At 40.0% G+C, this 26,088-nt stretch overlaps 1 protein-coding gene across 4 annotated transcripts in view; it reads left to right on the top strand.

Annotated features, from left to right (window-relative positions):
• EFCAB11 (EF-hand calcium binding domain 11) overlaps window positions 1-26,088 on the top strand; it is a 302,187-nt gene that overhangs the window by 90,648 nt on the left and 185,451 nt on the right. Inside the window, exon 6 of one of the 4 annotated variants that reach the window (XM_036238448.1) lies at window positions 15,481-17,429. The exons of the other annotated variants lie outside the window; for them this stretch is intronic. Coding sequence (XP_036094341.1) covers window positions 15,481-15,646 — 166 coding nt within the window. The 3' untranslated portion in view covers window positions 15,647-17,429. Of the gene's footprint in view, window positions 1-15,480; window positions 17,430-26,088 lie in introns of those variants that run through there. 4 annotated transcript variants of the gene reach the window in all.

Here is a 26,088-nt window from a genome sequence, read left to right as displayed (position 1 = left end):
TCATTCTCCTCTCTGCCCATCCCATTCCCCAGATAAATACTATTAACTGTTGGGTGTGTATACATTCCAGGTTTTTTCTGAGCATGTAAGCTGACATAGACACGCACATACTTACATACATAGATTACATATAAATATAATAGTATTCAAATGCTACCGTATCATTCTGTAGCTTGCCTTTTCATATATTGTAGACAATGTTTCCTAGTAGAATAATTGTATCACAGTTTTTGAAACTGCTATCCTTTCAGCAGTTTATCAATGTAAAATAATTTTTTTTAACCAGCCCCTATTAGTGACATTTAAATTGCCATTTTTCTGCTCTTACCCAGCTCCCTACATGGCCGTGTGATAGGCATCTCCACGTTCGAAAACCAAGCTCCTGATCTTGTTCCCTAAACCTGCTCGCCTTACAGTGTTCTCATCTTCATTAGTGGTAACTCCGTCCGTTGTGTCGCTTGAGCCAAACCCTTGCAGGCACCCCCAGCTCCTTGCGATTCCTTTTGCTCCTGCGCTAGCCCCTCTCAGCGCCTCCACTACTGCACCCCAGCTCAAGCCACCGTCGCTCATCCCGGCTCCACGCCTTCCGCCGTTGCTCAGCAGTTCATCCCCAACCCACGGGATTCCGTCCAAATGTGCATCAGGCCAGGCCACTCCTCCGCTGCCACCCTCCAGTAGCTTCTTATCTCACCCGCACAAAAGCCAAGGTGCTTAGAGTGGCCTTAAGTGATCTGCACCCCACCAGCCTTCCCCCCTACCGCCCCCATATTCGTCTGTAGCTCTCCTGCCTGCTCCTGCTGCTCCAGCCACACTCGCCTCCTCGTGTTCCTCGAACACGCTGGGTGTGCTCCTGCCTCGGGGCCTTTGCACACCCTTCGCCTTCCGTCCGCAGGGCTTGCCCCCCAGATCTGCACAAGGCTCGCTTCCTGACCCTTTCTAGTGTGTGTTCAATTGTGTCCTTCTCAAAAAGGGTTACTTTTTATTTAGTTTGTTATCTGTCTCCACCCCTAGAAGATAACTCGATGAGGGCAGGAAGGTTGTCTGTTTGGTTTTCCGCTGAATCCGCAGCACCTGGAAGTGTGCCTGCCACACAGTAGGCTCATGATAGCTACTTGTTTAATGAGCAAATGTTATAAACGTGTCCGCAGTGACCATCCATGTACATACTTAGTTGTTCACACGTACAGCTATATTTTCAAGGTGAATTATTAGAGGGCATGCATAATTTAAATTTAATAGATATTGCCAAGTTGCTTTCCAAAAAGGTTGTGCTATGCGGCATATGTGATTTTTCTTTTTAAAAAAGATTCATCGTTAGAAGAGAACTTAACCTGGACGTGGGGCGAACGCACAAGTGAAAGGGGCCTCTTAATTCAGGGGTTCTTCCTCGGGAGTCTGTGGGAGTCTGCGCGCGAGAGCGTAGACCGCTAATGGGCATTTAGCATCTTTATAAACTAGAAGTGTTGGCAACAGAGCACAGTCATTTCAGCAATGTCTGTGATTTTGTTACCAATGGAAATCACAGGTGTTTGTATCGTAATGCAAATGGAGATGTCCCGAATTCCTGTGCGCCCTCCTCACTGCTTTGAAATTACAGGGACCCTTCCTCATGTGACTCTTCCCTTTCCATCCCCCTCCACCGGCTATGTGCCACTGGAGCTCGTTATTCAACGTGTGAATAAAGAAGCACCTATAGTACATTATTGCTAATTTATTTTTTCAACTACTCTGATACTTATTTCAATACGGTTGGTTTTACTTGATGCATTTAACATCAGAGTCTTTCTCAAACTGCCACGAGGTCTATGGTGCAAAAACATTTAAGAACTCTATTCACTGAAGGTGCCACTATTCTTTTGGAAGGAGTGAGTTATTCATACAGATAATCATAAGGTATTTTATAAAATTAAAGTGCCACAAAATGTCATTACCACAGTAACAGGTACAGTAATATTCATAGCTATTATGTCTTTCCTTCATTCATCCAGTGCATATGTATTAAGCACTTCTGTATGCAGCACGCTGTGGAAGGGTTTCTGGGGAATCAAAGGTGAAGAGCTGCGTGCAGTAGCTTAGTGTGGGACATTTACAATAATCCGAGGCTCAGCATCAGTGATGCACACCGGAATCGCCTACCCAAAGCCTTTTCTTCATTTGCTCTCTCCTTCCTCTCTCTGCCCACCTCTGCAGGTGAGAAGGCTCTGGCTTTGCTCCTGGCTTTTTTCTTTATTCACACGTTCTCCCTAGATGAGCTCACGCAAAGTTATAACATTTGAACGCTGGAGATTTCCAAAGTTACACTTTCAGACAAGATCTATCCCTAAGTTCCAGACTCTACCATACTTATTATCTCTACTTGAGTGACTCATAGCATCCCAAACTTAACATATCCAAACATATTTTTCACAACTATTTCAGTAAGTGGCATCACCACCCACCCCGTGACTCAGGCTAAAAATTGCCCAAAGGTCTTCCTCGAATCCTGCCTTTCCTTTACTCACCCCCTCTTATCCCACATCCCTAATGCAGTTCATGAGCAGATACCATTGGTTCTATGTTCGTGCTATGTTCGTGATAGCTTATGACACTGCTACACAAAGTGTGGTCTCCATGACCTGTTCATTACTGGTCCATGACAAGTTAGGTATAGAAATTGAGAGTGAGCATTAGAAGCTTTGATAGCAGCTTGAAATCGTCCTGGTGGCGAAGTTCACAATGGTGAACTCATCCCACTGAAGAAGGTATAGACGCTTTTGTACCGGCCAGCTCAAATGGTGAGTCAGATGTGGTACACGTTGTGTAATAAATAATCACATGCAGTAGGACCATATACAATATGGGATATTTTATGATTGGTTTGTCGACTATACTCAAAGTGTAGAAGAATCTATAAAAACGTAAGCACTTATTTTTATAACTTATATTTACGAATTTTCACTAGTAATCAAAATATTTCATTTTATTTAACATTATTAGTTCATTAGAGAAGTAAATTTACTTAGTTATTCTCACCCTCATAAATTTACTGAAGGTAAAAGACGCCCCACAGGAGTTTTTTTTTTTTTGTCATTTTTATCGTTTTGGTGGAAAAAATGGTTTTCTCTTCTAAATATGGCAAGAAGATAAACCAAATGGTGAAGGTAGAAGTGAGTCCAAAGGAACAAAGACCCAAGAGTTCATACTGGTTTTCCGCGAGATGATCCCTCACGTACTGAGTTCAGTTTATAGCCGTCATTGATGTTGACACCCTAAAAATAGTGTTTAGTTATTTGTAAAGATATACCGGTTATGAAGCAATGGAACCATCGTAACGATGGGGCATTCACTTGTAAAAATTAAGCGTAAACTCACAAGAATGTTTTCAAAGAAACAATACTGGATTTTAAAAAGCCGATTGAAACAGATGCTCAGTATTTCACATGAAGAAACATTAAGGCTTTACAAACTTCTTAATAAGTAGCCTTTCAGTTTGCTGAGCCCAAAATCCACATTCCTGTGCCAGGACCTTGGCAAAAGACTATCAGAGGCGTTTGCTGGGAAATGATGGGTGAATCCACAGCAAAGAAGGCAGCTCAGTACTATTTCCAGGGGCCCCATAGCTCAACCTGTTGGGGAACCAGCTAACAATATGGGAGACGAACTCACAGAACAATTAAAGCTAGCACTGTACTTTTTTCATTGCAGTTTGATAACATCACTCATATTCCTGTTTATCTGCATTTGACCGTGTTGCTGATATGGAGGAATTCCTTTTTTCAACTTTGTTGTTGACAGTCATAACTAAGTCTGAACTGTATGAAACTCTGAAGGGTTCCATTGTCAACAGATGTGGTTTGGGGGTTACATCTGGTGGAGGAGCACGTTCCAGTGGTGCAGAAATCATCCCAGAGTTTAAAACCCTGATTAGGCGCCTCGCACCAGGATCTAAATCACTGTGCTGATTCTCTCATGAGAAGGTCCTGCTAGGAAGAATGCTGGTGGAACTAAACAGTTTAGTGTCATACTAAAAATCATGAATTAGATAAAAGCTGGTGTCAAAGTCTAGATTATTCTCTTGTGTTACATGGTACTGTGGAAGTGGATCGTAAACAGCTGTCCCTGTGTGCCGAGGTGCGACGATAGCTGAGTAGACAAACATTCGAGAACATTTCATCTACGGAACAATGCGCCATTCCTGCAAAACCAGAAGATGGTTTGTTTAAGGAGTTGGACAAACAGGGTTGCTTGTGTATCTGAGATCTTCAGTACTTTTAATGATCTCAATACTTTCAATACGAGGGAGAAATGCAACACGGTTTTTCAATGGCAGATAAGATCAAAGGGCAAAAATGAAAGTTATAAACTCAGAAGGATCGTTTCTACAGATTATTATGACATGTGTTCCATAATTTAACAATTATCAATGACATAGGTGATGATCTTGATACTGCACATCTGTGAAAAGCTATCACAAAACACCTTGAAGTTTGATAAAGCATTTTGAATTTTATTTTCCATCAAAAGAAGATCTATGCCTTAAAACTACATAGATCCAGAATCCATGTCTTTCATCAAAAGATAATTTAAATTTAACTGTAACTTATAGGATATATTACTGGAACTGACTTCTATTAAAGGGTTTAAAGGATTCTGAAAACATAGTAGCACTTTCTCCATTTTAGATAAAATTTAAAAATGAATAAACCGAGGTTACTGAAATTGCTCTAAAATCTCTTCTTCCATTCCATTCTGTGAGACTAGTTTTTTTTTCCTATTATCAATATTATTTAAATAAAACACAGAAACAGTTTAGATACATTATCCTCTACAAGCAGCCTCATTGACAATCCCGCCCAGATTAGATAAATTATCAAACAAGAATCAAGTCATTTTGTCACATTAAAAACTTTAAATATTTATATACACTGTGTATCCATAGACATTTAATATGTGGATTCATTTTTTCCCTCAAAACGAAAAAAAAGTTACACGTGTAATAATGAGCCTATGTATTAGATGCCTGTGTGCATACTTTCAATGAATACATAACATGTACAATTTCATACTTTTTTCCCCCATTTTATGTTTACCCTGGTAATAGTTATTACAATATGATTTCCTGTTTGTTGAACTCATAATACAAAATTACAGCTTTTATCTTGTGTCTTTTTTTTCATTTTGTTTTTCTAGTAATTCCTTTTTTATTAATTTTTACAAGTATCAGTTTGCAACAGACTGGAAAAATTTTTTAAGCATCCTTTGCCACAGAGAATTTAAGCAGCACTGCCTTATGGGACTGAATATAAAATTAGACTTTTCTTCAAAACATACCCTTCCAGAAAGAATCAGTTCTCTTACAGAGTCTCTCAGACTACAGGACATGCTCTCAAATAATTTTAAATGAGAAAATAGTAGTTGAGCCTGAAACAGCCTCAATCAGCGTGAGGTTTTGATGCTTACAGAGGTCACCAGATGAAATTGGCAAATAAATGAGGCAAGAAGGTTAAAACAGATCTAGTTTTTATGCCTAGTGTTATAAACTCATAATTGCAAATACTGGCTATCATTGTAAACAAGCCTTTAAAAATCATTTAAAAAGCAATACAGTAAACAGTAACGTATTGGAGATCTCAAATATAAATCTTTCAGGTTAAAGGGGGAAAAAAAATCCAAAACACATCTTTTATAGCGTCATACAAATAGCTACTGAGTGGCTTAGGTAAAAATTTCTCGTGTCAGTACCAGGCATGGAATTCCAAAGCCCTCTACTCCAGACAGCTTTTAATAGATAACGAAGATAGAGTGGAAAACAGAGTTAACGTCTCAGAAGCGGCCCTGGTGGTCATGAAAACATCGATATGACATAGGTGCCTGTCGAGAATGAATACAGTTGTTTCACAAGACGTGGTCGTGGACAGGCAGCGCGTGTTGGCTGGTTCGCTGCGGTCTCTCGGCGCCCAACCCGCCCTGCGGGGCGAGGCCAGGACGAGGCCTTGACACTGACATCCATCGCTGTTGGTTCCCCAGCTACCCCCCTTCGAGTCCTTCCTCCCGGGGTGCAGAGGGCGTGCCAGAGGCTGGAGGAGGGAGAGGCGATGGCTCCTTCCTGTCTCGGTTCCCGTGAGGGCCACCCCAGTGACCTGTGATCGGTGCTAGTCCCCCGCTGGTCCCCACCCTGGCCTCTCAGAGATGGCACCGCCTCCAGCGCCGTCCCCCGGAGGTCTGGGCTCAGTCCCCCAGGGCCCCCACCTGCCTCCCGGGTCCTAAAAACCTCGGCCTCTCCCCTTTGATTCTTCAGCCCTGACGATGGCAGAGGCTTCGTGTGTCCGTAGTCACCCCCATCTTTTCACAATCTTTTTTTTTAAGCTGTCGTGTTGTCTTCAGCCCTCCAGTGCACGTCTAACTCATTTCTTATGTTAGATTACCTACCTGGTTTAAAGTAACTTATGTTTCTGATTTCCCAACTGGATCCCGAGTGATACCAACTTGGTACCGTCACCGGGACTTGGTACCACATGTGGTCCCAGGTGGTCTGGGAATGGTCACTCATGCCTCAGGCCCTGAATGCAGCCTCCCAGTGCGAAGTGCAAGGTTAGAATCAGGTCATGCCGTGACACCACCCGGACTGTCGCCTGAGGTCGGTGGTGCCGAGTGCCTTCCGCAGCAGGTCACCTGAGGCTGCTGCACTCAGCCAACATAGTAACAATGACAGAGACGGAGAGTGCAGCGTGCGATGCCATTTCTGCCCGGACGGCGTCTTCACGGAGAAGAATGACAGGCTGTAGTCTTTAAACACTCAGTTCTAGTGAGTCATGTGGAAAATCTGAAGGGATTCCGTATTTCCTTCTCCACTGCTGCCATCCTGCCTTAAGCCACCCTCCTCTGTCCCCCGAAGTTCGCACTAACCTCCCAGCTTCCAGGCCTCCCTCCTCACAACCCACTTTTTTATACAGTGGCCAAAGTACCCCCAAATCAGCTCCTCTGCTTAGAACCTCCAGCGACAGCCTCTTGCTTTTAAAATAAAATCTAACCTCTTCAAACCCATCTCAACCCTCCTTCGTCCTCTCAGTGTTCCAGCCTTTCTAGCTCTTTCTGGCTGTGGAGCCTCCCGGATTTATAGTTCTTTCTGGTTGGAATTCATTTCGCTGCCGTGTATTTTTAAGCTCTCTGGCTCTCTGCATGTCTGACTGCTTCTCATCATTCAGATCTCACCTTCCCTAATTTTCCAAGCTTCCCAATATAGAGCAAACCTTCCACCATTTCTGCTAGCAAATTCGTCTTCCTGGATTCATTTCTTTCATAGCACTTACCACAATCTATATGCATCTTGTTTATTTCCTTATTTGTCTTTCCCATGAAACTGCACTCCATTCGGGCAGAGTCTTATTGGCTACCGGCTTCCCAGGACCTTGCTCTAATACCTATCACATAATGGATGATCAATAAATACTTGTTGGTTGAATGAGTTTTGGAAATCATTTTCCTTCAGTTAATTAACATTTTAGTTTTGAAGCATTTCAAGCATGCAGAAAATACCACAATCAACCCAGAAACCTGCCAACCAAAATTAACAGATTTTGACATTTTTCCATGTTTACTTCAGATTACACTTTCTTCTCTTGTTTTTTCAAGAAATGTTAAACATAAGAAAAACTTGTCCATTGTGTTTAAGTTTAAAATTAGCACAAATTATGCCTCATTGTCAATCCTGATATAGATAATTTGTGGGGTTTTTCATTCTGATCAGTCCAGCTAGAGTTACTGAACTATATTCCTTTTCGTGGACATTAGGATTTCCTACTGGGTTTTTGCCGTTATAAAAGACGATGGCATAAATGATTTTCTACCAAAAGCATTTTTTTAACATCTTTAATTGCAATATAATTGGCATACAATAAACTGCACATAAAGTGTACAATTCAGTAAGTTTTGACATTTATGCCCAGTCAAGCAGCAAAGATAGCCATCACCATCAAAAGTTTCCCTGTTTCCCTTTGCCATCACTCCCTCTAGCTGCCCCTTCCCACCTCTCTGCTCCCCCTTGACAGGCAACCCCAAACTGCTTTCCATTGCAACAGATTAGTTCCCATATTCTGGAATATTATATAAGTGGAATCACACAAAAGGTATTCATTTTTATCTGGCTTCTATGACTCAGCATAATTATTTTGAGATTTATGTTATAATGTGTATCAGTAGTTTGTTCCTTTTTAATTGCTGAGTAGTATTCCACAGTAACGATGCACCACAGTTTATCCATTCACATGCTAATGGACATTTGTGCTGTTTTTTGGGGGGAGGGGGTGGCTGTTGCAAGGAAAGCTGCCATGAACATTCAGGTCCAAGTCTTTGAATAGATGTGTGCTTTTATTCTCCTTTTGGCAAAGAGGAGAATGGCTGGATTATAGGATAGGTGTACGTTTAACTTTTTAAGAAGCTGCCAGCAGCGAACGAGAATTTCAGTTGCCATGCATCTTCACCAACACTTAGTCTTGGCAAATTTAGCCATTCTTACAGGTACGCAGTGGGTATCTCATTGTGGTTTCCAGTCATGTTTTCCCAGTGACTAATGCTGTTGAAAATCTTCCCACGTGCTTATTTTCTTTCCGTATATTTTCTTTAGTGAAGTGGCTGTTCAAGTATTTTGCCCATTTTTATTATATTGCTTGCTTTCTTATTACTGAGTTTTGAGAATTATGTATGTACTGCTTTATCAGGTATATATGCTTTGCGAAGATTTCCTTCTCTGTGGCTTGTCTTTTCACTCTCTTAATAGTGTCTTTTGAAGAACAAAAGTGTTTTAAATGCGTTTTCTTTGGATGTATTTGCAGAAATAGGATTAAAGGGTCAAAATTATCACCTTGTGTGTGTGTGGTTCAAATTACCTCCTGTCAGGCTGCCTTCTGAAGAGTTCGAAACACTGTTATTGAGTAATAGTATATTCCCTGGAGACTTGCCAACTCTGGCATTTGTCACTTGTCTTTTGAGTGTAAAATGTTACATTACAATTTTATTTCATGCCACTCGTCTGGCAAGTTGAACATGAACTTAAATTTGCTGTATTTAAATATTTTTCCTTTTGTAACTTTTGACCATTTATCATTGGAAATTTTGAGTTTTCTTATATATTTGTAAGAACTTGTTATGTAATTTAAATTAAGTGTCAAAATTTACATGTCAATATTTACCTTTAATGTTAATTTTATGACCCCTTCCAACCACCACATATTTGTAATTTCTCCTGTTTTTAAAATAGTAAATCTAAATGCCTACTTCAGATAAATGTATTATTTTCTTTTCCTCTAAATTTGGGGAATTTTTCTTTACTATAATTTTCTTATGGTTTGTAGTATAAAGTAAGGGTCTAAGTTTATATTTCTTAATATCATTAACTAGTAGCCTCAGCAGTTCTGCTTTCTAATGCTCTCAGATTGCCATATATTCAGCTCTCATGTAACTGATATCCTGTTTCCAAACTCTTTACTTTGATTCATGGATTTCCGAAGTCCGCAACATGCTTTCGATGTGGGTTGCTTTATGGTAAAATCTGATATTTCCTAAAGCAATCCCCCCTTTATTGTCTAAATTAATCTTTGATACAATTTTTATAATTTTTTTCTGTAATAAATTATCCTGTTATAATTTGAAAATGTACTAAATATGTAAATGAACTTGAAATATTGCATGCTTGCAGTATTTTTTTTCTTCTATAAAATATTTGCAGTTTTATTTATACTAGGCTGATATATCCCATCTTAGTTTTGTTACCAAATAGATACTCAGTAAATGTGTATTAAGTATAGATATTTTGTCATTGTTAAAAATCTATTTTAAAAATAAAAATTTTAATAGTTGTTAATTATTTAAAATGCTTTTATGTTGGACTATGTTTTATATAATAAGTATTCTTGAAGTATTTTATTTCTAAAATTCTTAGTAGATTCTGCTCAGTTTCCTGGGTTATATAATCATGACTTCAACAGTTAGTGATGCTCCTTTCCTATTAATTTTTCTTACTTTTTTTTTTCCTACCTTATCACCATGGCAAGACCTCCTAATAATTTTTTTAAAAAGCACATACGATAAAGAGTAGATTTGTTTGACTTTGCTTTTAGGAAATGTGCCACTGGCGTCTGTATATCCACTGAAAACAACATTGGCTTTTATTTGAAAGTTTGTTTTGTTCAGTTTTCAGAAATTAAAAATGAAGAAAGTGTGTTATACTTTATAAAATTTCCTTTTAAGTCTTCTATTTAAGCATAATATATAAGTGCCTACAAAGTATGCTAAGGGTGAATTAACTATATTATAAAAGGAATATGTTCTCTCTCTTTTTTTTTTTGGATTACTTTCCATTTTGATTCACCAATTTTTTGTCTTTCGCTCTGAATTTTCCAAGGTTTTCTTTTCGAGGAGACTAGCCCTCATTTGTCCTGCTGCCAAGGCCGCTGCAGTCTCCATGTTCTCTTATCTCGGCGCTGTCTCTAATCTGCTCATTTGACTTGCCCCGCGATACTCGTTTTTTATTTTTCCAGTTAGGTGCTCTATCAAGTCAGTCAAAATTCTAATCCTCTGGATGTTCCAGGAACACTTTTCTCCTTTAACAGTTTCTTTCCTCGCCATTGTGCAAACTCAAGTTTATAGCTAAGTAGTATTAATTAAAAAGGATTTGGTAATGAAATTTCTCTAATACTGATACCAGCGCTTTCATTAAACTCAAATTTTGCTAAGGGCTCTTTTCTTAAAATCACAACCCAGCCTCTATGGGAGAAAAAACATAATTAAGAACTTTAATGGAAAATTTTCAAATATATACTTACTATATAATTTTGAAGTACCAATATATTGAAATGTTTTTGTCATTCTCCTTACCCCCAATTTATTGGAATGTTCTCTGTTATTCCATGGAGCTCTGAGAGAGAAACCGATATGATGTGTTTAGAGCATTTCAGGTCCCAGTGTTATTCAGCCCGTGATTCTTCGTGGCTGTGAAAAGCTTTGGACTGAGACTGATCCTAGTCCCAGAATTTACCCCTTTTCCCACATCAAGTGGAAATGATGGCGGAGTTGGAAATGAGTTTTGTTCTTTAAAGTATCTACGTAGCTCTGAGCTGGCTGTGTCCTGAAACTTTGGCTTTTCTTTCCATATAATGTGGATTTTTGACAAAGATTCCCACGATCTCAGAAAGCCCAGGATTATTAACTGGGCATCGGGCTATGAATCAAGAGACCTGGTTTTCTGTTCTGGTTTTGTTGCCAATCGTAACATCAGGAAAGTTATATCTGAGCCTCAGTTTCCTCATCTGTAAAATGAGAAGAGCAGGCTGGGTGATTTCTAAAGTCATTAAAGGAAAAAAAAGTGACTAGGGCTATCATGCTGGGAGAGGGTCAGAATTTGGGAGTTTAAAAGTGGCCTTTCCCCCGGTGCACCAGAACGTGTGGGATTGACAGGGGACAGGTCTGAAGCACAGCAGGTCACTTGACTGTGGAGAGGGTGGTCGTGGGTTGGGAGACAGAGAAGCAACGGCGAAGAAAAGACGTGGCAAGTTCCCATCTCGGAGTGTTTGTTCTCTACAGTGCTCCAGAGGTGGTCACACCAAGCTCCAAGTTAAGGGTGGTTTTATCATTGTGGTTTTGATTCAAACGAAGAAAAATGTTTTGTTTTCTTTCCCTCTACCCTTATCCCAACTCAGGAGGTGTCTTCAGTAAAACTTTCGTACAGAGATATAATTCTTACTAGAGTGTCAAGTGGGCCACATAAACCACGCAGTCACAAAATGAAGGTGCTGCTACCGAGCAGGCGCCCAAACAGAGCACCCACTCCTCTCTACAGAGTTGAGCACAGTGGTCTCTTGAAAAGTTCTATCCACGACATCTTTCCTTTCATTCCTTTCTAATGAACTCATATTATGAAAGCCTTCTAAATGCTAAACGTTTTTTCCTTTGTTGACCGTCACTGTCAAGAGGATTTTATCGAATGTGAATTTTCCCCCTCAGCTGTCCACTGCATGCTAGGGGAAGCTGGCAGAATAGAGACAAGGTGTTTGTGTGTTTTGCTCCGTGTGCCCACACCGGTGCGCATGTGTGCGGGGTTGGGGAGATCGGATTACAAAAGTGACAAATGCTCTTCATAGAATATTTTGGAAATAGAGATAGGTAAGAGAAAGGAAATGAAAACCGACCATATTCCTATCAAAGATAATCGACGTTACTATTTTGGCATTTATTTTTTTCTGTTTCCTCCATATTTTTGTCGTTAAAATAAATGAGTTTTACAGCCCATGCTTTCCAATTATTTTGCTATGTTCACTTTAAAAATAACCCTACGATCAATATATTTGTCTATACCTTGAAATTATTTCCTTAGAAGAGGTTCCTAGGTGTGGGAATATCATGTTAGAGATTATGAATTCGTTTTATCATTTTTATGAGTCCTGATTCTTATCTAATCACCTAATTAACAAATTATACCCTCTCTCAAAATATCTGCCCCTTTTACCACATCTTGCCGGTGACTGCGTGTTAACTTATTTTTCAAATACTTGCTAGTCTAATAGGTGAAAAGTGTCTCACTTTTTGTTTTATTTCACTGATTGCTAAGAATATTGAACATTTTCATGTTTATTAGCCCTTTCTATTCCCTCTTCTATAAGTTATCTATTCATGTTATTTGCCCATTTTCTCATCTATATGAGAATATGTAACTGTTTTTTATTTTTATTGTAACGATTTTACTAGTTTATTGTTTTTTTATTTTTATGTTTTTTCAATGTGCAAAAATTTTAGGTTTTCATATATTCAAATCTGTGATCTTTTACATCACAATTTCTTCCAGTTTTTATATACTAAGAAAGTTTTGCTCTTCTAGAGACCAAGTTAATATTCATTTCCATTTTCTTGGTTGGTTTTAATCAGTGGTTTGTATTTTAAGACTATTTATCCCTTTTAATGTATTTGGGATTTATTTTGCATTTATTATAGCATGGGGTGATGACCTAAACATTTTTGTTCCAAAAAGCTATCTAGCTTTACCATTATCATTTGTTAAATGATCCCTTGAACAGTAACTTTTGTTTTACATGCTAGAGACCCGTGAAGGCTGTCCCTTAATTTCATTGGTCTCTTTATTCTTACATCAAGGAAATACTTTTCTCCTTCAGTTCTTATAATATGTTCTAAAACCTGGTATTTCTCGTTTTCAAATTGTTCTCCGCTCTTCTTGGCAGTTTCTTTTCCAGATGAATGGTGGAATCATTTTTGTGGAGTTCCAAAAACCTCCCTTTAGGGTTTTGATGAAAATCACATTCAACCTATAAATTAATTGGGAAGAATTTGGCATCTTTACGACGTTTTAGTCTTCCCAGGAATACACATGTGGCACATCCCTCTGCATTTTCAAATATCCTTTTGTATGTCTCAGTGGAGTTTTGTAGTTTTCTTTCCATAAATTCAATACATTTCTTGTTAAGGTGTTCCCAGATTATTTTATATTTTGCGTGCTTTTTTTTAATGGAATCTTTTCCCCTTTTAGTTCAGATCCACTGTTTTTAATTTTTTGTTTATTTTTAAATGTATGTTTTGATTATAGTCAACGTACAATATTATGTGAGTTTCCAGTGTACAATGTAGTAATTCAACATTTGTATACCTTATGAACTGATCACAGTATGTGTAGTAACCATCTGTCATGGTACAGTTATTAAGATATTTTTGACTAGATTCCTTATGCAGTATATTATATCCTCATGACTTATTTTATAATGGAAAGTTTGTACTTCTGAAGTCCCTTCTTCTTTTCTTCCCCTTACCCTGGGCAACCATTAGTTTGTTCTCCATACTTATGAGTTTGTTTCTATTTTTAATATCACTTTTTCCCCTAACGATTGCCAAGTACTGACAGGAATTTAAGTAAAAAGTGTATTTGTTTCTTTCCAAGCTTATAAACTCAGAGATTTAGAACTGGGACCAACCTTAAACATATTTTCTTTTTATATATGATAAACTCGAGGTCATTAAAGGTAAAATAATTTATATAAATATCATGTAACTTGTTAAGAGAGTAGCTAGATAGATGAATACTTCCAAATGTCCACTTTCTTTGTCTCAGGGACATGTACAGCTTAAATATCCAAAACCCCGTCACTCTTTGGTTTACAGCCCGAATCCTTCAATGGCTTGCGAAGTCCTGAGCAGTTTCATTCCAGTCTACCCTCTAACCTCACTCTGCTCCGTGCTCATCCTCACTGCGTACTCTGCCCACACTGACTTCTTTCGGTTCCTTGACTGTACCTTGCTCTCTCCTGCCATGAGCCTCTTGCACACGATGTTCCCTCTGCCTGGAAAGTTCTTCCCCGACTCTATCTTCCAATGAACTCCCTGCTTATCCTTCAGTTCTCAGCCCCATCTGCTCCCTCAGGGATGGCTTCTCTGAGCAAGGCAAAGGGGATGGCTTGTCCCTCTACCCCGCCCTCAGAACGCCTTCTTTCCCTCCTTCAGTACACTTAGCACACTGATAATTTTGCTTGGCTTGTAGAATTATTTAATTCTCTCCCTGGCTGGACTAAAAGCTGCAAGGGGCTCTGTTCTCTCCTGCTCACCCCTATGTCTTCAGAACCTAATGTACCTGGCCCATCGTGGGCTCACAGTGTGTCTGATGAATGAGTAAATGAACTCAAGAACCTATTTCTAAGAAAAAAAAGCATTATTAAAGAATGTGTTCATTGACATATTTGTAAAAGCAAAAAAAAAAAAAAAAGAAAAAGAAAAAAAAAAGAAACCGGGGTATTTTAAAAGTTCAACAAATAAATCCATTTAATAAAATTATATAGCGCCGTTAAAGAATGAAAATGATAAAGACTGTAACAGTGTGGAGAAATGTTTATATTATTTTTAAAATAACAGGACACAAAATGTTCTTATGTTAATCAGAAGGAAAAGTGCCAAGATTTTCAGAGTAATTGGTTTAAGGTCCTGGGATGGCGAGCGATATTTCTTTTCTCCCTTCTCTAAACTTCCTTTTCACATGTGCACGTAGTCAGCACATGTTCCTTGAAGGCCAGTGTGTGACGGGCACTGTGTCAAGTGCTAAGAAAAGCACAGAGAACAAGGTGTATTGTGGTCTCTGCCCACAACGAGTTTACAGCCAAGTGAGGACGATAGTACTCAAAACACAGATGGCCCAATATCCATGGACTGTCGTATTTCAGAAAGTATGGGTTCCTTTATCATAGCGTACACCATAGGCTAAAGAAAATATTCTTTTGGATCAGTTCCATTATTATTGTTGCATTAAAATTTTAAATCGTGGGGAAAAGTGTAGGAGTAATATATCCCCTTTAAAAAAAAAAGTTTTTAGGCTTTGAAGGAGATTTCCTAAATTGTCTCTTCAATCTTTATCACTGCTTACCAAGACGTACACTCTAGAAGGAGAACGTCTGGGGTCAGGATGAACTCTTCCTGGTTACTTTAGCTCAGCTACATTAAAAAAATTTCTGTAACCAGGACGCCTTTGATGCCTGCCCAGCTCATGCTCAACCCACACCTCCGGGGATTCTCAGCACCCACGTCTAGAAAAGTGAAAAAGCGGAGTTATCCCAGCGTTAATTCTCCTGGTTTCCTCTTCTCACGCTTAGGTACTCAGGGGCTGTGCCTCTGTGCTTGGACATAATATAAATACTTAATTTGTTTAATAAACATCCTGAAATAGCCTCTTTGAGTTGTTACTAGAAGGGCACGAACCTTTTAACTCACTTAGCCGGCACAGATCAACACTCCATGTCTTTAATGATGGTCCCGACCTTTTATAGTGGCTGCTCCATAATCAATGACGGGGGCCCTGCCTGCAGGCACCAGAGACCAGATAAACGGCAGAAAGTGTCACACTGCATGGGGCCAGTAATTTGAATCCCTGGCATTGGTATCTGTGTGGCCATTTATGGGAGAGCACAGTTTCTCCCCAAGGCTAGGAAGAGCCCCCTAACACCACTTATGTCCCTTAGTGATTTACACGTTAATGAAACCCCTTGTGGCCAGGTTCTGTTCTCAGCCTGAAACCTCTGAAGATTCGTCTCCCCAACCCCCAACCCACCCATTAAGGCAGATGCCATGTCAGTGGGTACCCAACTGGAGAATAATTCTCAGTGCTGGGCAGCGGGTGAGAGGCCTGTCAGGGTTGGGGCAGGGGGATGACATATGCAATTGTGAGACCTCAGCCCCTGTTCTTCCCCATCCCCATACTAACTTTGAGAATTATTATTTCAGAGATAGAAAACAAGTCTTGTTTTCTAGCTGTTGAATGAAGAAGCACTTCCGGGTTTCAGTCCTAATCTCCCCTCTGAACTTGTTCTTGGGAGACCCTAAGACTTGATTACTCTGGCCATGTTCACATTCTCTGTGCATTTCATAATATTCTAAACACTTGCCATGGGCACTCTGAACCTCTATCTCTTTCAACTGAAATTCTCATATTAAAAGCCCAGGTGGTCATTCCATTTGCTGTGACTTTGTGATTATTGGTGGGCTTTTATTAATAGAGGGATTCTGATAATCCAAGGGAATTGTTTCATTATGAAATATTTATTTTTTCATGTTGTTTATCAATGTCCACAGAAACAGAGGTCTTAGATGCTGGGAGCATGTTGTAAGCGAAAACATAAGTAATTTATTATAATTATGCTGAACTAAAGCCAGATTTTTCTATTGGTTCAGCAATGCACATCAGTGAGAAATGGGCTGGGATATAAAAATCTTATGTATCTAAATGGATTATTTAAAACTATAGGGTAAACAGTAAAAAAATAATAATAATAAAACCTTAATTTTTGTAATTCCCACATCCTTATTTAATGGAAAAAAGTGTGTGTGTGTTGGGGGTTGGGGGGGAATGTGACCTGCTAGAATTTTTAAATTCTTAATACCAAGCTATATAGAGTAAATCCCTTGGATTACTGGTGAGTCTCTGCTAATACAGTATGAGAGTATCTTTTAGGATTTGGCCATGGCACAGCCCACAGATGGCTGTCAAGTCCTGTACACTCCTTTGAAATGCGAGTGCTTTTAGTTAGATGGAGCAGTGGATAGTCTTTGTTTCTATATTCTTATATTATTATCATTCCATTGGCGGAACTCCTAATCATGCCTGACTGCAAGGGAGGCTGGAAAACGGGGTTTAGCTATATTCTCACGAAGGGAGAGAAGTAAGTTTTGTTGAACACATAGCAGGCTCTGCCGTGAAATCAAACTCCACTCATTCTCAAGTGGATAGCCAATAATCCCAGCTTCTTTTTCTACCAACCTGTTTCATCCCCACCAATTTGAAATCCCTCTTTTAACCTTTGCTGAATTCTTATCCAATATATAGAGAAATATACACATATATATGTAGATATGTTCTGGATTCTATTCTCATTCATTGATTCTTGAGTCATCAACACACTTTTTAAATTAGTGAGGCATTACGTTTTGTTTTTGTTTTGATATTACTATTTTTTGAAAAATATTCTGAATCTTCTGATGTATTTTTTTCAGATAAATGTTAGATTCAATTTATCAAAATCCCTTTAAAAAGAAAATAAAAACTTCTACAATCCTCATCATATATTATTGAAAATATATTCCACTTGAAAATATTATACTAGTAGAGAAAATAAGCATTATTCGACAATCGGTGTTTTCTGACTCCGAGGAAAGATGCTTTAATAGCAAGCTTCCTATCAAACAATGGCTAACAATGTTATTAGCAGGGCATTTATAAATGGCTCGATGTTTGTAGTTCATATTTCAACTTCAGCTCTATTTGTTGCATTAGCAAAATGAAGCTCATTAAGCCTTATTCTTTCAGTCCATCTCTGCAAGCCTCTGAACCCGCTAATACTCAGCTTTCTTGTCTGGAAGTATGTAATCTTTCCTACATTACACTTGAAAGTTCAGCTCATTCCTAAACCTCCAGTCAAGGATATGAACTTGTTGCTTTCAGAGAGGCCACATCTGTGCACCGAGCCATTACACCATCTGTTAAAGTGGTCAGAGTTCATTTTATTGCCTCCTTTGTGGAAGGACTTGTACTGTAAAAGTGTATGTTATTGAAAACATAATTTTCCTCATCATTATACTTTCTTTCTAGCCAGATCATAACCTGCCAGGAATCTATTTAGCATACAGTGAAAAGCTCTTCAGAATAGCTGTTCTTAAGAGATTAAATGATTGCCATCTCTGTCCCATTTCTTTTATCTCATAATCAAGTTCAAGATGATACTCGATATCTCAGCTGAAGTGATTATATATTTGAAATAGAAACGGCTTTATCTCCATTCGTGTTTCACACTGTCGAAGGTGGGATCATCCCCCCCCCCATTTATATTTTTATATGTTTATGGTTCTTTACTGCTGTCCACAGGATTACAGACTCAAGCTACTTTTTAAAGGCTAAAAATGGCTAATGGGAATTGGGTTGCTTTTCAGCTTTTTTCTGTGGACAAAGACACTAGTTATATATTAAGATCCAGCGTAGATTCATCAAAATGCAGAGCTGTATTGAATCATAGCCCAGTCATTCAACTTGACCAGTGAGGAGCTAGAAAGTCCTATCAGCTACGAGACTTGCCTAGGGTCACCCCGTCCAACAACAGCCTTGCTGAGACGAGGGCTCCCGAGTGGGTATTCCTGGTGGACCACACTGCCACATTCCAACTAGGCCCATTCCACGGATTATGGCATGGGGGAAAACCGGAAGATCTGGTCACTTAAAAGGACAAGAACCAGACTTTTATGATGAGTTCAAAGATGTTCCCCTGGGCTTTTGTTCTTCATCCTTAAAGCTTTCTGATCTGTGCCATTTTCTTACATCATAATTTCTCTTCCAGAGATTCAAACTGCAGAAAAAGATCATGCCACTATTAGAGAAGGAATGTGATGAGACTATATGCCGGAAACGAGACTGTAGGCTATGTGGTGATTGCATTCATCCACGTGCCCACAAGTAGTCAATAGTCAGTCGATGGCAACGAAATTACGTTCTTTCCTCCTTTTAAAATATTTCTAGCTTTAAGTAAGAATCCTCATTTTTAAAACCTAGTAAATAGGAAAAAGTGAGTCATTATTTATGGTTAATCACTTTTGCCAGCTGCGACTGCATTTCACATCCATTTTTTTCCTTTTTTTCTTGAAGTAGAGAATCTATTCTATCAATCTTGAGAGGAAAAAAAACATACTAGTTCCATCAATAGGCTCTTTTAGGACATAATCACAGTTAAGACACTGTGAACAGAAATATTTTTTAGATACCGCAAGAAAGTTATGTCTTTAGAATGCAGAACTATGGAGAATAATCCAGAATCTTGGGATAGCACCTAAAGAGAAACTTGACTTATTTTAGAGTTCCTTTCAAAATGGAATAATTATTTCAAAAATATTATACTTATTGAGCATCTGTTCCATGTCTACCAAGTGTCAGATATTGCAAGGTTTAGAAAAGATTTCCGACAAGATACCTGGTATATCAGGATGCAAGTATCAGGAAATCCATTTAAGGCTTCCATAAACAACCCAGGGAATTTATTGGGTCGGGTGACTAAGAGTTTCGATATAGAGCATACTCCAGGCATGGTCTGATCAGGCTCCACCTGGCTCTTCTCAGTCTGTATAGCTCCATTCTCAGGCTGATAATTGACATTTAAATGCATGTGGCTAAATTTTTGGATCAGCGCACCACTAGATCATAGAACTGTTGTGGAGATTGGACCCTTATGGTAGGAAAAAGATTGTTGTAATACCAGCCTCACCTCTGCATCCAGCTGTCCAATGAAAGAGCTTTTCCTTTCTCAGCTCCAAGCAAAATTCCTAGGCTTCCTATGGTTGGACGAGCTCTTTACCAATCAGTCATGCCAGGGGAGGAAGGCCATGTACTAAATTGGCTTAAGGCAACCAGTCCTTGAGCCATCGCTGTGATAAGGAGGGTGGGATTATAGGGATTGGCTGAATACCAGTCAGATCCCACTTCTGGAACTTGGGGTGGAGATCTGTCCATCCGAACCACACAGCTCCTGCATAGCACAGATGAGGTGAGATGGACGCTGGGGAGTAACCGACAATGTCCACTGCATCTTTCATCCCATAGGCTGAGCCTGGTCTGAATGAGGCGAAAGTTTTGTCTGGTTTGTGTAATTCTCTGTTCCTGGCCTCACAGTTCATCCTAAACGGCCACGTCCACCCTGTGCGCATGGCCAGTCCACAGCTATACCTCTGTATCCAAAAGGCAGAGCACTCTCTTATATTCAGAAATACAATGTTCTCATGCCGAAGGCATACTTAAAGTTTAATAATGCTATTTATTGTTGACAGACTAACTTATGAAACAAGACAGGTGTATTAGAGAAGACTGCTGTATCTTTTTCCGTTAACTCTGATATTTCAGTTGCCTGGAACATCAAACATCAGAGCTCTTCTTAAAGGCAATATTTAATCTGCTCTTAAAGTCTGCTCTTCAAATAGAAGAACACTCTAGATCAGAGAATAGATCACTTCAAGTAGTGAGATCCCTGTCACCTGAATGAGACTCCGATGTGACATACCGTTGCTGAGGTCAATTTACAATGCCCTGTGAGAACTTCCTCTCTCAAAATAAACTTTCCACTGTGTTAGCCTGGGTCCTTCCTTAAAAGCAGAGTTTTAGATGAGGTCTGGGTGCAGGTTGTTTGTTTGGAAAATAATCTCAGCGAGCCAAGAGCACAGCAGAATGAGCGAAAGCCAACGCAGGTGTCTCTTACCCAGTTTGGTACTTGCGTGAGCAACTGGAGCTCGGTCTCACCAGAACCACGAGCCAAGAGACAACCTCTGAGTTGTGAGGGACAGAAGGAGAAAGCAGTTATCCACTGACTACTGTTCCCTCATTGGCCCAGGGTCGCCTATGGGGAGTTGCTTCTTTCTTCGCGCTTCCGGGTTGCATCTGTGTGAGGGCCACATCCAGGTGTTAGAATGGTCCCAGGCAAATAACCAGAGGTGCCCGGTGCAGAGTGCAGCTGAGGGGAGGCACTCCCAGCAATGGCTGCAGTAGAAGATGGCAGAGAGCGTGAGAGGTGAGGCACCGAGGGGTCCAACACATGCTGAATTGCCAACGTCGCATAGAAAAGACCAGGAATTATCTATCGTGTCTTTCCTGCGTGTCTGAATGGCTTTTCGTAACATGTACCTTTAAAAAGGTAAAATTAATAAACACATTACTGGCTGAATTGGGCAGAGCCCTGCGGTCTCTCATCAACAAAGAGGCAAGCATGCCAGTGGGAAGGACCAGCGGGCGCCTCAGAAAAGGAGGCTGCTCGCGGGAGAAGCTGTCATCGTCACGTCTTCAACCGGCGGCTCTTCTCATCCCCAGCAGGGGCTCCTTGCTTGGGGGGTAATTTTTACTCTCACCGTTCAGTCAGTATGACAGCTCTGTCCCTGATGTCCCTAATGGCAGTTTTGACTTTTGTTTAAATTATTCCATAAAGAATCAAAGAGAAAGAGATTCTTTCTCCTTTTCCCCATCCCAAAAATTCCACTGAGGAAACTTTCCTCATTTAAATCTTTGCTTCCACATTAAATTTCTCCTTCATGTTTCAGGTGAATCAATACAGCATTAACTTTCAAAACTCTGTGTGACTATCATGGTGACTCAAAATAATTGCTCTCCGTCAGTGTGTTTGCTGGGAACACAGATACATACGCCTGTCACTAGCTCTGTTATCACCACCAAGAGCTGGCCTCTTGTGTGGGGTCTTCCCTGGGCTCAGTTCAAAACCTTGGTGATGGCAAGGCAGAGTGCTGAGGCAATTACCTGCACAATCCACCCAAGATACATATACGCCTCGGCTGCCCCTGAAATCACATTAAAGAAGAAGTCTTTAAGGCAATTATTTTAGTAAGTACAGATGTAGCTGGAATGTTCCAAAAAAACTGCCTCCAACTTTGTTTCCTCTAGCTCAGTGGTTTTCAAACAGGGATGATTCTGACCCCCAGGGAACACTTTGGCAACATCTGGCTGTCACAACTGGGGCAGGGGGAGGGCACGACTGACATCTGGTGGGTGGAAAGCAGGGGTGCTGCCACGCACCCCACAGCGCGCAGGACGGCCCCCAGCAGAGCGACCCAGCCCCCAGCGCCAACGGTGCTGAGGTCGGAAAACCCTGCTCTAGCTGTGAAAGATGTGTACATGGAGAAATAAAGTCACTTATTTAGAAAATTCGGACCGAAAAGGAAGGAAATATTCCTTCAGTTGAAAAAGGTATCAAGAATGTAAAGAATATTTTAAGACAAAATTACTCACTTGTAAGACAAAGTTTCTGTTTAGCATATAACCTTCAACTTCTGCCCAAATGACTATAGATGTGTATACGATTGCTATTTGAATATATGTGCTAGTTTGTAGTCTTGCTTCTACTTAAAAGTGTCACTTTTATAGTCTTTATATAATTTTAATAGAGAATATTTCATTGTTTCAGTGAAATGAAATTAAAGCATTGCCTCTTCGTTTCCCTTCTCCTTCTCCTTCTGCAAAAGCAAAGTCTGAAACCTGGCTTTGGAGAGCTGGCCATGCTGTACTCTCACAGTATTTTACAATAAAAAACTGTTTTCCAAGAAATAACTACTTTCAAAACATTACAAGAAATTGTGATGATGTAAATATTTTTGTACAAAAAAACCCCAAAACACATTTACTACTTGTAAGAAACATTAACTATTTACATATTTTTGTGTTTCGCTTCAGACCGTATTAGAGCAACACTATGGCCTAGCTTAACGAAGGTTCACGGTGTGAAACCCTGGTTCTTTCAGAGTGGGGACCACTTAGCTTCTGGTCACGGGAGCACAGCTAGTCGGGGCTATCGAAGTCTGCACAGCGTCACAAAGAGGGGAGAACAAAATCTTGCCTGACAAATCAGGAAGTGAAAGATGCACATGCTAAAGCTCGTGCTGATGAAAGCAATTATAACTCCTTATATGACGAGTTGGAAAATATGTTTTAACAGATATGAAAACAGTCAGAACTCAGCTGAATGGACCAAGTCAAGTCCTGCCTGAAATTCTCAATGAACGAACCCCAGTGTCAGCTGGGCTCTTCCTACATACACTACACGGTCCACATAGCATTGCCTGGAGCCCCCATTCCACACCCTGTAGAATTTTAAAGCATTTCCCAAGATTTTTTTTTTTTTTTTTTTTTTTTTTTTGCAAATTTCTGAAAGGCTTAGGTCTCTGAGTTCTCATTTCCCTGAATTTGTTCAGCCGATGGGCCGTCTTGCGGTCCCCACTGCTCTTTGCTCTCTCTGGCACCCACTCAGTGCGAACTCATCGCCTAACTCAGTTCTCAGCCCCTAACTCAACAGGACACCCCAAAACACACTATCCCTCTTTAAGTGTGTGTCTTTTGCACCCTTGATGAAGATAGGGAAGAGTTTATGCCAAGTAATACAAACAACTTCAAAGCACACAGTAAACATACCAGTCAACCGAAGGACTTCTGATCAGGGTACCACTAGGGACGCTTTCTTGGGCCAGTTCCCCTCGTGTAGGGTCCCAGCTTCCACCCCTTAGTAGCCCCCTCTTCCTATACCCTCTCTTACCTTGCTTGTCATTCCCCTCATCCCAGATGACCTTAAATTGTTCATGCTGAGTCATACAGAGCAGTTCCGCTCCCTTGAGTCCCATTCCCAAAATCGAGTCCGGTCTTTCTTTTGCATCTCAAAAACAAGCAAACCAAAGTCCTTACCTAGACCAACATTTCTAAATGCAGCTATTATTAATAACAATTTCTATTTCTCGTTCATCTGCAGAAGCTTTGTCAATTCCTTTGACAAGCCGGTTCTGACGTATAAGCCTGTATGTGTGTCTACAGTTGAGCCTTGAACAACATGGGTTTAAACCGCACAGGTGCACTTACATGTGGATTTTTTTCAATAAATACTATAAGTGTACTTTCTCTTCCTTATGATTGTCTTAATAACATCCTCTTTCCTCTGGCTTACTTTATTGTAAGAATACCATATATAATACATATAAAAATATATTTCAATCGACTGTATATGTTGTCTGTAGGGCTTAGTAGTTACGTTTTTGGGGAGTCGAGTTACATGTGGATCTTCGACTGGAGGGTCAGCACCCCAAACTCCCACGTTGTTCAAGGGTCAACTTTATGTCTGCTTCCATGTGTCTGTTAAAAGAGCGACTACTTAATTAACCAGGTTGGTGTGCTCAGGCCTCAGCTGTAGGACAGGTTAGTCCAGTGTTCTGCTCTTTATCTCTGAATTACTCAGCCTGACCCTCCGGGGGTTTCTTCCATCCATTGCTCTAGGCTGCAGCCTCATTTTCCAGAGTTCATCTCTCACTTGGTCTCTCTCCTACCGGGTCTCTGTTTACAAAACACAGTTGGGCCTGAAAACCGCAACTGGCCGTTACTAATAGTCCCTGAGCGATGGTTCCTAGGTACCCTCTCCAGTGTGTATTATTTCTCCGGCTCGTAGTTAGACTCCACGAAAACAGTGGTGATAGACTCTCTCCTTCTGTGATTCCCCAGTGCCTCCTGGAAGGCAGTCGATATTCCATACTGTCGTAACTGTTTCCCCAGATTCACTTATTTCACAAATGCCTTCGCTCTGCAGACATGCCCTGCCTGCTCTGGGCGAAGAAGTGGGAACGCAATGGGGAACAGAAGAAAGCTCCTGCCTTCCCAGCGTTTATTTATAGTCAGGGTGAGAGTGGCGGATTATTTTAGTCCTGAATGTATGTCGGTGACACAAAAAAACAGCACACTCGAGTTTCATAACCAGAGTAAACTCCTTTCAGGGTTAAATGCTAAAAGCAGAAACAATGAAACTTTTTTTTTTTTTTTTTTTTTTTTTTTTTTTTTTTTTTACCTAGTGACGTTTTCTTCCTCTCCTCTACCCACCAGCCACATGCGCTCTCCGATCGCACGATGATTTGCGTGTGGGTGCTGTGAAACCTTCCTTCTTCAGAATAATTCCGTCTGCAATGGAATACAGTATATTTTAGCTTTTAAAATTATAGCTCTGAAATGTGAATTTTCCTCTTCACGCCCCTCGAGGCGACCAGATCTGCTCATATATATGTGCGACGAGGAAGACGAATCGGAAGACAGAAAGCGTTGTACCATGTCTCATTCTAAATATAAACATGACGCTCCTCTACTCGTTACATGAATAAAATGCCACTCCACACCTTGTGAAGAGACCTTTCCATTTTTAACACCTCTCAGTTAGACCGTGCCCATTTTGTGATGGGAAGCTTTGGCAAAGACAGCAAGACAAATAGGAAGTTAGTGCAATTTCAGTGGTGGTTATTTACTAAGAAAAGCAGGCAAAGGGATTCCCTTTTCTCCAAACTCACAGCATCTCAATGAGTGAATGAAAACACTAAAAATATATATATTATCAGAAGCAGTTTATTCTAAACATCACTCTTTTAGGTTATCCACTTAACTCACCCTATGAGATGTAGAGTTCAACCATACCAGTTCAGAGCAGAAAGAAAAAAAGGCCATTTATCTAATCCAGTTCCTTGGGGGAAAAAATACTTAGGCGATATTAAGAATCTTCAATTATCTAATTTAATAAAAGGGATGATTTCTATTCTGTAGTCAGTAACATGTGATACTGATTATTTCTAATCCCTTAGCAAAGATCTGACATTCTGCTTTTGGTCCTATATAGCATGAAATTGTCATGTATATTTTACCAAAAGAAGTAACGAGAGTAATGGCCTCCACAGTCTGCAATCATTTTATGCGAACACACTGCAACATGGTTTTGCCCTGGGGCAGAGAAGTGGGGATTTTCTCAACTTCAAAAGAATGAAAAATTATCATTGCTCTATCCAGAACCATTATAGACTTCAGAGACTTTGGCATGAAATATTCAGAAAGTTTATTTTAGAATTCGATATTTTAAAAGCCTGCTTTAAAACTATTACAGTGATTAGTGGCCCTGTTACTTGGGCCGGTCTTTGCTTTAAAAAGCCCTGTGTCACGGTTGATACCATTGGTTGTTTCAACGAGGTATAATTTGCATAAGGCATGTAATGCATTGTTTTAGAACGCCCCGCAAGGAGGAATTGCGACCGCTA

This window comes from Rousettus aegyptiacus, unplaced genomic scaffold (assembly GCF_014176215.1).
Source record: "Rousettus aegyptiacus isolate mRouAeg1 unplaced genomic scaffold, mRouAeg1.p scaffold_m13_p_3, whole genome shotgun sequence".
Lineage (NCBI taxonomy): Eukaryota > Metazoa > Chordata > Mammalia > Chiroptera > Pteropodidae > Rousettus > Rousettus aegyptiacus.
The sequence above is the reverse complement of the archived record's forward strand: the minus strand, read 5'-3'. Positions and strand labels throughout refer to the sequence as shown.